Source organism: Pecten maximus, chromosome 3 (genome assembly GCF_902652985.1).
Source record: "Pecten maximus chromosome 3, xPecMax1.1, whole genome shotgun sequence".
NCBI lineage: Eukaryota > Metazoa > Mollusca > Bivalvia > Pectinida > Pectinidae > Pecten > Pecten maximus.
In genome coordinates this window covers 20,913,559-20,928,374 of record NC_047017.1, presented here as the reverse complement: position 1 = coordinate 20,928,374, position 14,816 = coordinate 20,913,559, and the positions used below count along the sequence as shown (strand labels likewise).

The 14,816-nt window shown below is 35.3% G+C and overlaps 1 protein-coding gene across 1 annotated transcript; it reads left to right on the top strand.

Moving 5' to 3' along the window:
* Positions 1–446: 446 nt before the first annotated feature.
* Positions 447–14,089, top strand: LOC117322647 (collagen alpha-1(XII) chain-like). Its single transcript, XM_033877583.1, has 13 exons — positions 447–545; positions 1,374–1,673; positions 2,211–2,474; positions 2,869–3,441; positions 4,817–4,843; positions 5,054–5,107; positions 5,322–5,881; positions 9,206–9,386; positions 10,263–10,526; positions 10,949–11,521; positions 12,739–12,765; positions 13,222–13,308; positions 13,503–14,089. The coding sequence occupies exons 1-13, from the start codon at positions 473–475 to the stop codon at positions 14,063–14,065; spliced, it is 3,546 nt and encodes a 1,181-aa protein (XP_033733474.1). The 5' UTR covers positions 447–472; the 3' UTR covers positions 14,066–14,089.
* Positions 14,090–14,816: the final 727 nt, after the last annotated feature.

The window sequence follows — 14,816 nt, the reverse complement described above, 5'->3', positions numbered from 1 at the left end:
ACAGGTCTAGAAAGATAGATGATATATATGAGTATTTATGTGAAGTTCAACTTTGTTTGAAGGTTTTATTCATGAATGCACGAAAAGTAAAATTGTTCCTTTTCATAAAGACTCTGTTGCAGTGACCTTGACCTTGTAACACTGCACTGACCTATATACATGTATTTTCCAGTAGATTAATAGAAGATTACTTAGCATTCATTTTTAAATGTATTCTAAGATATTGTTATTTAATGGTATCTTATCGATACTTGAAGCTGGCAGTACGTTATAAGACAATGGAAGAAATAGCCATAGTCCTGTTGACCTTATCTAACTACATTCGAAGAAGGTCATATAATCTGTCACCTATCACTTTGAACCCATGGCAGTTATGACGTGAAACCACGAAAAGTACTGAACTGACCTTTGGAGTGAATGGTCATATAAATACAGGGACATTTATTCTAGGTCTTCACATTTACGTGGAACAATGCTGTATCTAACACTAGCTTGCATCATTCTCCTCGCTGTCAACCCGGGATCAGACGCTGTCTACACTACAGGTAAGAGTTACTGGAATGCAGGTAGGAACAAAGGACATTGTTGATAATCATATGTCATTATCTTTTTGTATGTGTTTTCATGTAATACACGTAAAATGCATTTCAAAATGTTCTGGAAAATAAAAGTACCAATATTTACTTCTTCTGATAAAATCTGTTTAAAAATGCTAGTCTTTGATATCAAATGTAAGCTATGTGGTCATATCTCACGATTTCTTTTAATTGTCCGACTGTTAGGTAATACGCGTCTTATCAGCATGAGAACAACATGTGTTTCTGTATGTTCTGGATTTTATCTACTTTTGCTTTCCTCACGTTGAGCTGTGAAGCGAAATTTTTTCAAAAGTTGTAATTTTATTTTTAAAAAATGCTTTCAATGCCTAATAGTCATTAAACATAGTAATCATGGATATAACGATTGCCACTGAATAACACTAACATAGATGTAGAAGAAGCGCCTACCATTACCGACATTATGTAATTAACTCTATTGCAATATACAGCTTATCTTCATCAGGTGACATTTTCACTTAATGCCATTTCTTTATAATCTTTTCCATAATAATTGGTTTTGTTAGGAAATGCAAGTCTTATGAAGCTAAGGAATCTTGGATTCTGCCCTAAAAAATCGTGATTTCAGATAGAAGGCCGATGAGTTAAACAACCCACAATGACCCATTGTCTTTTGTTCATTGTTGGGTTTATGTTGCCTCACGTACCGGGTAGTACTAGGTACCCGGATTTGCAAACTTGATACAGTCGTTAACAATCTGACAATGTCGGAGAATCAAATTATATACATTATATGTACATCATATTTATTTACAGAATGTGGACTGCTCCCCGCCGACTTCATATTCCTGCTGGATTCCTCTGGAAGTGAAACCAGCGTTAACTTTCAGAAGCAAGTTGGTTTCCTCCGGAACTTTACTTCTCGCTTCACTATCGGTCCAAACAATACCCAGTTTGCCTCTGTCACCTTCTCAACGGGAGTACGGAATGATTTCGATCTTAACGAAAACCAGAATCAACCAGAGCTACAGAATGCTATCAACAAGATTAGCTACATGAATGGCGAGACGGAGACTCATCTTGCTCTCAACTTCGCTAAACAACACAGTATAATCGGTTAGTAGTTCGGTATAGATTTAACTGAATGCTCCTTTTTGAACAATAAAATGCAAATTACAAGATTTAAAACCAGGTCGTAGGTTATACATGTACTTTAAATTTTCTTCATGAAATACGTGATGTACCAGAATGTTTGGCGATCTAACTAAATATCTTCATTTTGTATTACAGCAAGTGTGTATACTGTTCAATTTGCGTTTTCTATGATGAACAATACAACCTAGTATATTCGCGTACATTAAGCATATTAGGAGTTTAATATTGTCATTTGCATACAGTAATATCGGGACCCAGCATAATAAACATGTTATGGATTTTCAAATTAATGAGAAATCTTATTGCATTTGTGGATCTTTCACAAAGATATTATAGTTATGTATATTTTGTTTTATTTTACTTTCTTGATGTTGCATTCTCGTCATTCAATTTAAGCACAACCAAGAAACTACTTCCAGTTTTTTAATGTAATATAGACTCTAGTTGCCTCTCCAAGACTCCATGATTTCTTAATGTTGAACATTTAACTATTTTTAGCTAATTCCGGAGGTAGACCTGGAGTCCAGAAATACGTTGTCGTGATGACGGACGGCAAGTCTAACGAACCGAATATGACTGTGAACTACGCCAACATCCTTAAACAGCAGCCCAATGTGACGGTCATAGCTCTGGGGATAGGGAGCGCCGTGGACAATGCCGAACTACAGGCCATTGCCACAGACGGAAAACACGTCTTTACCGTCAGTAACTTCAACCTACTTCACGTGCTGGAAAAGGAACTCACCGACACCACCTGTACAGGTACATACACGCGCACGACCCTGACGTATGTGCAGAAGCTAATAATACACAGTAAACATTAGATCAAATAATTGCTTCATTACTTTTGCTCTATATTTGTAAATGAAAGGAATACTATGTGTGGTTAAAAGTGGTTAACATCACTGGAATTGAAACATATCTTTATATAATACTAGATAGATGTATATATTTCTCAAAATTTTTCAACTACATTCCTCCCAAACCGACTACCAATATGTCCTGATTCCTGTTTACATTTTACGTATGTTATATACTGTTAAAATTCAGATCACACCGAGTCGGTAATCATAGTTGTTTAATCTCCTATAATTTCTATAACATGTTAATGATGATAATTATGATAAATATATTTGGTATAAAACCTCTTTGCAAGTGTGTGGAGATGAGCCAGCAGACATCGTATTTTTATTGGATTCCTCTGGCAGTGAGGGGGCTCACAATTTTCAACAGCAGCGTCAGTTTGTGTCTCTGGTGGTGAACGAATTTGACATCTCTCCAACCGGAACTCAAGTCGGTCTGGCGACCTTCGCTACTACTGCCAGAACCCAGTTCAGACTGCAACAGTACCCCGACAAGGCATCTCTCTTACAAGCAATTCAACACGTTCCCTACACTGACGGTGAGACCAGAACAGACCTAGGACTAAATGAAGTTGAACATAGCATATTCAAAGGCCATTCACACCACGGTGGTCCAAGAAATGGAGCAAAGAGATTTGTAATTGTTTTAACAGATGGCCGATCTAATGAGGAATTACTTACAGTGAGAGCAGCTATGTCCCTTAAGCATCATGTCGACGAAGTCTTTGCCATAGGGATCGGATACGGTGTTGACAAACGTGAACTTGCTTCCATAGCAACCGACGATGGACAACACGTCTTTAATGTAAAACATTTCGATGACCTTGACAGTATCCACGGCAACATCGTAAAGGAAATCTGCGAACGTAAGTCATCGGCAAATACTGATTTAAATATTTACATATGTTCAAAGATATATACAGACTGACTTGTAATTTATATACGTCTTACGTATATACAACAATTATGTCTTTATAGGTAGTGTTCCCGTGTGTGTTTTTATGCCATTAATGTTTTAACATAGTCTTTGCCATATATCTAACCATAAGCATGATTGGTCAAGAAAGTGTCTTCAATGTGTCGACCAAAAAGACCAAGACGGTGTGTTATTTGGGAAAGCAAATGCATTTTCAGTACGAAATTGATAAACTTAAAGAATAACACCAAAACATCTATTTTCCCATGGACTGGAGAGGGAAGTGTTAATGCCAAATAACTGTACTTAATGATCTTCGCGGGCGGCAAGCCAAGTTATCATATATGCATAGAACAATGTTGATCCAGTAATCAACCAAAGTATTTAAGACATATAGAAGATATCTCATAAAGTAAATCTGTTTAGATCTTTTTTTATTATATAAGATATCTTATTAAGTATACAAGATATTCTATAAAGAAAATCAAATGAGATATGATATATTATATAAGATATGTTAAAAATATATGATATCTTATATAATAAATATAATATGATTTGGTTAAATGCTGGATAAACATTTCTGACAACTTGGCTTGCCAACCTTGAATATCAGTAAAATTTACAACTGTGACTAAGACAACTAGAATTAAAAGTCAAAGAGGATTAATAGAATCTTTCCCTGCCTTGGGGGTGTGACAAAGAAATCTCAACCCGAAGGGGAATTCATGAACGTCCAACTCGAGGCTTGCTGAGGGTTGGACATTCATGAATTTCCACGAGGGTTGATATTTTTTGTCACACACCCAAGGTAGGGAATGATTATTTTTCTCCAACCACTTCATGTAATTGCATATCAAATCGGTCGTCAAGGTATGTTTGTAAACAAATGCACATGATCGGCGCATAAATATTTTCATTTGAAAAAGTAACCTCCACAACACCCAATAGGATCCTATTATCAGTACACATGAAAACATAGGTCTAAATTAATTCACAATATTTATAAAAAAAAGAAAAAAACCACTGAAATAAAGATCAGCTATACTATTCTGACGTTAACAACAGTATATCGTGTCATTTCATAAAACTTTGTGTCTCATAGGCATATTTAACATTAAATAACAACGCGGGGACTATTAGTGACGTCACTCAAAAAGTACTTCCGTAAGTACTCCCGGTTCATAAGGTTAGCGCGTACAATCTGTCTTACCCTAGGGGTTGACAGAGAAATATCCCACGTCTAAAACTGGAAATAAACCGGTGAACTGTGGGAGAAAGTAGCATGTTCGGGATATTTATTCTTTTATTCTTGTATTTTCCAGATCGTATTCCACCTCCGACCACAACACGTAAGTATACATTTTAAGTATGATAAGCTAATACATGTTTATTCTCCTAGAATTAATTGCTTTATACGACAATGAATGGCGCTTAAATCTTGTGTTTAAAAAAGAAATCCTGAAATTAAAACGAATTCAAAGAAATCGAAAACAGAAAAAGTAATCGAAGCAATCTATCTGCTATGTTTCCTGAATTTATGACTTTCGTATTTCTTGCAGCTCTTCCCACCACTGTCACCACAACACCCACAACAACCACCACAGTTAAACCAGGTAATATTTTCAGCAGCTATGGTATTTTATCTCTATTTCTGAACATGGTCCGGATCCTTGAGATAAAATAAAATTATGCAAAACAATATTGTGGAATAAGCTGATTTGAAAATATAATGTTAAAAATATAAATATAATCGTTATCATCAGGAATACAAAAGGAGACCGGTATTTCTGACTGTTTTATCTCATTGATGTTCTTCTATATTTTTAGAATGTGGTCCCAAACCAGCTGACATCGTTTTTGTCCTTGATTCTTCCGAAAGTGAAAAACAGGAAAACTTTACAAAGCAAATCAATTTTGTATACAACTTTGCCAAGCGATTTGAAATCAGTCCAAAGAATGTCCAATTCAGTACTGTGACATTTTCGTCTGCAGTCAGGAATGACTTTTACCTCAATACCTACCATCGCCGAAACGAGGTTCTCCACGCTATCCAAAACCTCCAGTACATGGGAGCCGGAACCAACACGTCTTTGGCTCTAAAATTCGTACGACAGAACAGCTTCCTTCCGGCTAACGGTGGACGACAAAATGCTACTCAGATTGTGATTGTTATCACCGATGGTCAATCCGCTGATCCAACCAGTACTGCACAAGAGGCTGCTGCTCTTAAACACGCAGTGGACAAAGTGTTTGCTATCGGCATTGGCGATAAATTAGATACAAACGAACTATCCGCCATAGCGTCTGACCATCATCCTTTGACTGTCACGAACTTTGATCTTTTGCACACAATACAGGAAAGCCTTGAAAACGCCGCATGTCATTCTTAAATATTCGGTATCAGTCATGAGTATTTTTGTAACCAAGATATGTGTTCTTTAATTATTGTGAAAAATAAAGTAAAGTCATCAACATTGTTGCTCATTTTTACCGATTTTTAAGAAGTATACCCATATACTAGCATATATGTAACACTGCCATTATGTAACAATATCAATAAAACAATTGACAATGGACATCTGTTCTGATATTTCATTATTCAATTTTGTGGAAAATTGACAGATATTGGTAGAAATTTATTATGCCCTAGTGAGAGACAAAAACAGAATATACCGACGTTCAAACGCAATTCGAAATCAAAATAAACGATGAAACAAATTACGAACAAAAATATAGGTTCTCATGGAGACCTAGGAACAAGTGCAAAGAGAATTAGACCAGGAGTTCCGGAGGAGGAATCGTCTTCTGCTTCATTTACGCCACCCGCCATACAGGTCTAAGTCAAATCCTCCAAATGAAATCTACAGTTGTGAGAAGGAAATCTCAAAAAGTATGAACAGGCATCACAAATACATGTATGTGCCTTAACATCACAAGAAATAGTGTATATTTTCCAATGGGACCACGTCAAACCCTTGACACACATTGTATCAGTAATATACCCTTTCAATAATCTAGCGGAAAATTATACAAAAGTTTAAATACGATGTATTCGTAGTTTCGTAGAGGCTTTTACTGTTCTATTCGCTCTCGTGAACACACTATGGACGAGTTGGTGGAAACATGCAAGGAATATGTGCATATAATATAATTATAAGTCTGTGTCTCCAAAACAGAGACAGTGGAATTGTAAAGGTTACATTCTATAAAGACAGCAAATACACGTAGGAAAACTTCGAACGTTACCAATATAACTAAAATTAAATGTGCATTGAGTTAATGGAGTGGATAATGAACATTTAATTTTAATCAGATGGAGATGTGACTTAATTCAAAGAAATTTCATTATAACAAGGCAAAGAATGACTAACTGTAGCAAGAACAAAACAAAGCAAAAATTGAAATGAAAATTATCAATAAATAACATATAAAAAGAAATATTTATAACTTTTGTAGGCTTTGTATTTCTCCCGGATCAAAATATCTCTCCTTCCACCCATAGAGCGGTGTCGGATCATTATATGTACACTACATTATACGCTACTAGTGTCCTGTTATGTTTATAAGAATCAATGTGTTCATGTAGCATGGTAGGTAGGCCTGAAGGCAATCGAACCATTTGTATCTATAAGATTAGAGCAAGATCTGTGTTCATTGAATACCTCTGCACAAATGTAATGTAATCTAACGTGTATAGTTTTTGATGATTTGTATTACATATGCTTTAATACATGTATTCATTGGTTATTAATAATTAGTTAAAGTTTAACTAATCACAGTACAGCACTGTTGATGGAAAGATAATGGTCAATGGTCATATAAAATACAATACTAAGATAATAGCGAAACCATCAATCAAATTATAAACAACAACAACAACAACAGAATAGATGTGGGTGGAGACTCATGAAAAGTACAATGATAAGATGACCATATGCATCAGAAGGGTAAGCGTCTTTTGCTTCATCGACGTCACCCGTCATACAAATCTAGATCAAATAAGACTTGAGTTACATTTTAAAATGAAAGTTAGGGTGGTGACAACGGACATTTTCTTAATGCGATAAGGGTTTAAACACATTTGTATATTCAATGTAGAACTGGAATATATATAACCTAGTGTTTATTAGTTATTGTTTGATTTATTTATTTTTTATTTATATATCTATTTTAATTATTTTGTTTATTTACACAAAACACAAGTGAATAACATCTAACAATAGGAATTTAGATACATATATATATATATAAAGAGTAATTTAAAACTACACATTAACATCATTCAAATGTTTCATCTTCTCAAGGACTCGTCAGTGATGCTAGAGGCAATAAAACTATGAAATATAGGAAAATCAAACGGAGTGTATATGTATGATTCCGAGTTTCATACAGGAACTTATGCAGTAGGGTAAATCTATTATTACATGTAAGGTTCCTATCGCCTACAACTTATCGTCAGAGAATGACACGTGCGTGGCAAAGGTGAGTAGATATAGCACGCCTGCGTCCTGGCCAGGCCGTCAGTGTTCAGAGACCCTGTCCACCAGCTACGCCATGTTGTGTTTTGTTCTTGTCATCGCCCTTGGTGCGCAACTCCATTCGGTTCACTCAGCTTTATCAATAGGTAAGACGCCTCTCTTAATGAATATATATTGATCATATGACAATCGCGGTATTTAGTAAATACATAATAAATACATTGCGTGTAAGTATTCACTTATGTCAAACGCTGACAGGAGTATAGTTATTTATCATGTCATGAATTTGTCGTTATGGCATATGCCATTGACATTGTTGGAACAATTATTTGGATTTGTTTTTTCAATTAATTTTGTATTTTAGAATTAAATCTCATGCATCGGCCTAGTCCTTGTTACGATATTTTTTCTGGTGAGTGAAGAATTGCAAAAGCTGACGTGGAGGTAGTTGTCTCCACTACCTGATGTTTAACATTATCTTTAAAGTCTTCTAATTATTTAAAACAGTATCGATAGGTATAGACCTCCGTTAAGTCAATAAGAAATAAAAACCTTCGTTATAAAACCCAGTTCGACAATTTGAAACATGTTACATGTTATTACATAAAGGTTAAATATTTATTTTGAATATCTTTTTCACACAATATTAATAAAATATTATCAAGTCGGATGACAATGTATAATATTTGATGTCCACATGCGTTTGTCTGAAGTATATCTACATTTTGTATGAATAATATCAGTAATATACACACATCCTTGTTGATTTTCGATTTCATTTACTTGTGTACTTAAAAGATGTTAGCATGTGTTTGGTAGTAAAAATATATAGTTCTTACGTAACGGTATGAAATCAATTGCCTTTTACAACGTACAATGGATAATAGCAAATCTAATCTATGCTCGATTCCCTAACTATAGTGTTTAGAAAAAGATGCCATATGACGTTATATACAGTTATATATAGTTATATACAGTTATATACAGTTGACGTTACATGGCATTATAATTTGATAAATGCTTATTCTGAAGTCATATTGGTGATGAAATTGGGGAAAAAAGAAAGAAAGAAAAAAATCCTTTCCGACATTTACGAATTTCTTCATTGCACAGAATGTGGACTTCTCCCGGCTGACTTTATCTTCCTGTTGGATTCTTCTGGAAGTGAAACTAGCGTTAACTTTCAGAAACAAGTCGGTTTCCTCCGGAACTTCACTTCTCGCTTCACCATAGGTCCAAACAACACCCAGTTTGCCTCTATCACCTTTCTCTACCGGAGTGCGTGGCGACTTCGATCTGAATGAAAATCGAAATCAGCAAGACCTGCAAAATGCCATCAACAAGATACATTATCTCAATGGGGAAACAGCAACACACCTTGCTCTCAACTATGCCAAAGCACACAGCATATCAGGTAATGATCTTTTACAAAGTACTAAGTTGGACGCGATAGTGCTTTACATTTGTGCCTAGTGGCAAGGCTAGTATCATTTTCAAATAGAGGTTTCGCATCAGAAAAAATGTTTTTATAATTGAATATCATTTCACAGCTGGAGAGACTGCCTTTAAGAATCTTTTTTAACACATTATATACAATAACTACTAAGAATACACACCCATGAAATATGGACCATCTGCTAACACTTGAGTGACATAAAGCCTACATTCTATATTTTTGACAATGAATGTGTCATTATCATAATTTAAAAGGAACCGATTGATTTGCAGTCGTTTTTTACTCAGTATGTACGGTGTACTACACATACGAAAGAATACATTTAAAAATGACTACATTATGTATCTTCAAAGCGCCTTTCGCATTTCCATGCAGTATAAATTGTTATATCATTCATATATCTAAAACATAATATACATAACATCACTGAATACACTAAGTACAATGATTCCTTTTTCGTGTATATCTCATACTTGTAATGTAAATATATTTTAATTGTTCCAATGGACACTTTATTGTACATGTAATTGTGTTTTACTGTTTGAAAATGTCCTGTAATTAACATTATTTAATGCAATGATAATTTTAATGATTTGGATTAAGAATCGATACCATTTTAATACTGAGTTTCCTCTCCGTTCGTCTTGTAAGTATGTACGTAACGCCAAAGTTTGTCAGCGCTCCAGCGGCTTCACACAATGATAAAGGACCGTTATATCTCGGACAAGTTTGAGTTTTAGGTGGGTCAAGGTCAAGGATACTATTCAAGAGGGGGGCCGGTTGAAGGAAATGTATCGATCTATAGCCAGTATTTTATTTGTTCTGATATTTTAGTGCATAACGGTGGACGGCCAGGTGTACAGAAGTATGTTGTAGTGATGACGGACGGGCAATCAAACGAGCCACAACTGACAGTTGCCAATGCTAACAGTCTCAAACATCAGCCCAATGTGACGGTCATAGCTCTGGGAATAGGCAGCGGCGTGGACAATGCCGAACTACAGGCCATTGCCTCAGACAGAAAACACGTCTTCACCGTCAGTAACTTCAACCTACTTCACGTACTTGAAAAAGAACTCACCGATACCACCTGTACAGGTAATAGTACATGTATAGTGATTTTAAAGATGAAATGGTACATCATGGTGAAGATCGATCATTATATGAAAATATTGATTTAGATTGTGATTATACACCGACACCTGGCGGTCTTTTGAAATCAAATGCTGACAAAATAGTGAATCAATTGCATCACTGCATACCTGCGTCACTGACGAATCCTGTAAATCTGTATAATGCAGTGTATCGTATTTTCAAGTTGTAATGAAATAAGCGTATGTCCTTTGTAAAATTCCCTGTAAAGATCTCGTTTATTAAGGAGTTTTTGTAAACTCAACTTTGCTCAAAGATGCTTTTAATATTTCGAATATGTATAAAATGTTATAGCTTAATAAACTGAATATTTAGATCAAAACTGTGACCAGCATTCTTCTCTTTACAGTAAGTCTCTTTTGTTTCAGTTTGTGGGGATCAGCCAGCTGATATCGTGTTTCTTCTAGATTCCTCCGGAAGTGAAGGGAACTCGAACTTCCTGTTACAGAAACAGTTTGTATCTTCAGTTATTAACGACTTTAATATTTCTCCCACTGACACACAGGTCGGAGTGGCAACATTCTCTACATCCTCAAGAGCTGATATATTACTACAACAGTATAACGATAAGGCATCTCTTCTCCATGCTGTACAGCATGTGGCTTACAAAGATGGAGAAACAAGAACTGATCTTGGACTCAACACTGTTGAGCGAAATATCTTTCACTCTACCCATCACCACTACGGACCACGTAGAGGCGCAAAGCGTTTTGTAATTGTTTTAACCGATGGCCGATCGAACGAGCCAGATTTGACATCATCGGCAGGCAGATCTCTCAAACGTCATGTTGACGAGGTTTTTGCGATAGGAATCGGACATTCCGTGGACAAGGCCGAACTCAGCAATATCGCCACAAATGACCACCATCACGTCTTTACAGCAGGAAACTTCCATGACCTGCAAAATCTCCAAGGAAATATCGTCAAAGAGATTTGTGAACGTAAGTGGTATCAGCACGAAAGAGTCGAACAAAGTGTATCTGTACATCCAGCAAAATATCAATTGTATAATGTTATGTAGGTTTAAGTCACAGGTCACTAATTGGGACGGTAATTGGGACGTTAATTAGGAAAATTCATTTTTATAAACGGTAATTATGTTAAATGATAATTTAGTTTACTTGTAAGCAACTGAATTATTTTCATGTGCCTACCGCTTATAAAAGAAAACAGAAAGTGTTACCGTGTTTTGTCACAAATATCTTAAGATAATGAAAATAATGAAATTGAATGAATAATTGTACAGGTAGGTGACTAGAATTTAGAAAACAATAACCTGTTTTTCTTAAAATGACTTATATGATAAGGCTTCCCTACTGCTTGGACTATTTCGCTAGCTACACCAACAATTGAACAATACTTTGATGAGGGCGCTCTTAAATAAAGACATGCATCCTTCCTTGAATTGTAGCTATGTTTCAATTCAAAAACGACATTGGTATTTCTATGAACAATCTCAATTGATAATCTTATTTGATTTGGACTTAATCAGAATTATACAATTTTATGTTTTGTTTTAAATTCTTATATGGTACCAGTTTATATGCGGTAGGGAGATGCGTGTTAGGTCAACACATGAGTAGAAGACTACTGTTATTTACCAGATGGACATTATAGTCTGAAACTCTGTTGTTGATCAGGCACTTGTCTCTCTCTCCTGCATAGTAAACGAGTTCTCATAAATATTTAACAATAATTTGAAAATTATTATAAAAGAAAATACATAAGATTATCGTTATATATTATTCACAAATACTCTTTCTATATATATTTACTGTAATTTCCATTCTTGACTAATAACCAAATACTAATTATTTGAAATAAATGTAATAATTTATTGAGAGAACTTTAATATAGGCTTAGCCTGATGTTCAATCCATTTGATTATCTATAAAATATGTTGAAATGAAACATTGGTATTTCGCTATAGATTCAGAAAATGATCTACAGAATATAGTTGCAATATGTTCCCGATTCCTACCAACGACGAAAAGAAATATGTATACGGTGATTGTACCGGTCGCTACTACATGTATTTAACACTCGTTCAATGTATGTAATACCGCCTGTTATTTATTTATTTATAGCGGATTACTCTAACAATATTAAAGAGAGTACAGATGTGAAGTAACTATACTATTATGAATTTCTTTTTCAGATCGTATCGTTCCTCCGACTACTACACGTAAGAGGCATTGTTCTATATAATTCATATATGTTAAGGCTATGATTTGTCACTAGAAATTTGGTCATGTTATCAAAATGATTGTGAAAAATCACCTTTTTGTACGTGTTTGTTGGAATGATTTTTTAAAGATTGTGTTGTACCCGTTTTATGCTTTCTTCTGTTATCTTGAACAAAGTAAACTATAAATCAAGGAGATATATAGTATAGGCTATGTCTGTTGTTCAATCTGATTTGATCTTCTAGCAGTAAAACATATGGAAATTGTGTAAACAAAACAATTTACTTTCTGGCACACAAAACACGCATACTAGTACTGATCGATATGTATGTATGTTTTTGATGGAAAACTGTCTTCCTGTTTACTAATTTTGAAAACCTCGGTAAATACAAAACTTCAATTCATTCCCATGCAATCGTTATCGTATGGCTAGATTTTATATTGTTTCTTAACAGCTCTCCCGACCACAACGCCAACAACAATCACAACGACTCCAACAACTGTCACAACGACCCCAACTACTACTACAACTGTCAAACCAGGTACATCACGTCATCATCATCATCTTCATCATCATCATCATCATCCGTTGTTAAACAGTATACGACTTTGCGATCTTCAGGGTTATAGTTTTCCCTGTGTCCATTCCATACTATTGGTCGCTAAAGATAATTCAGGTAAATGACAAAATGTCTTTTCAAACTGATTACCATAAACTTTGTATTTCTTTTTATAGAGTGCGGAGACAAACCAGCTGACATCGTTTTTGTCCTTGATTCTTCCGAAAGTGAAAAACAGGAGAACTTTACAAAGCAAATCAATTTTGTATACAACTTTGCCAAGCGATTTGAAATCAGTCCAAAGAATGTCCAATTTAGTACTGTGACATTTTCGTCTGAAATCAGGAACGACTTTTACCTCAATACCTACCATCGCCGAAACGAGGTTCTCCACGCTATCCGAAACCTCCAGTACATGGGAGCCGGAACCAACACGTCTTTGGCTCTAAAATTCGTACGACAGAACAGCTTCCTTCCGGCTAACGGTGGACGACAAAATGCTACTCAGATTGTGATTGTAATCACCGATGGTCAATCCGCTGATCCAACCAGTACTGCACACGAGGCTGCTTCTCTTAAACACACAGTGGACAAAGTGTTTGCTATCGGCATTGGCGATAAATTAGATACAAACGAACTATCCGCCATAGCGTCTGACCATCATCCTTTGACTGTCACGAACTTTGACCTATTACATACGATACAGCAAAGCCTTGAAAACGCTGCGTGTACTAACTAGTGTGACAAATAAAATATTAAGTCATCCATATCATGTTGTATGTAGTATATTATCAAAATGCGAATAATGATGAAAGAATGTAGAAGTGACATAAATCATACCTAATATATGCATGTTCAGTCTTATGTAGGTGTCTGGTATGAATATTATAGTGGGTGTAGCATGTGGGTCTGTCCGTATTTGCCGTGCTTCAGATCAACATGATGCGATGAAGACGTGGCTACGTAGCAAACTTACTAGTGACAAGTGTATCTTATCTAGTTAGCTGTAAATTAATAAAAAAAATCATTTCTGAAATTTGATATCAATAGCTACAAAGAGACTGGAAAGTTTTTAAGAATCGAAGCTCATGAAGCTCAAAAGTTTTAAAATCATTAACACATTTTAAGAATTTCAAAATCAGAAATAAACCATGTAATTATTTTTAGCCTAATGGAATAGAAAAGTGGCCATTCCTTATGACATAATTTTACAGCTTGCTAATACAAACATAAAATGAAAAAAGAATACATCATGTGAACTCAACAGACAATGGGGAAAAAACTGCAAGCTCCATTCCCGTTAGTGATGGAGAGCCTTCTGACCTGATAATGCACACTGGCCATACACAAGGTAAATGTGACCGAATCAGAATAATATCGAGATGTAAATACATTACTGTAATTCTAACCGAAAGACGATAAAGCGGGTGATCTTGTTTCACTGAGATCATTTTAAAAACCAATGAGAACAAATTGAGACGTTCCAGAAG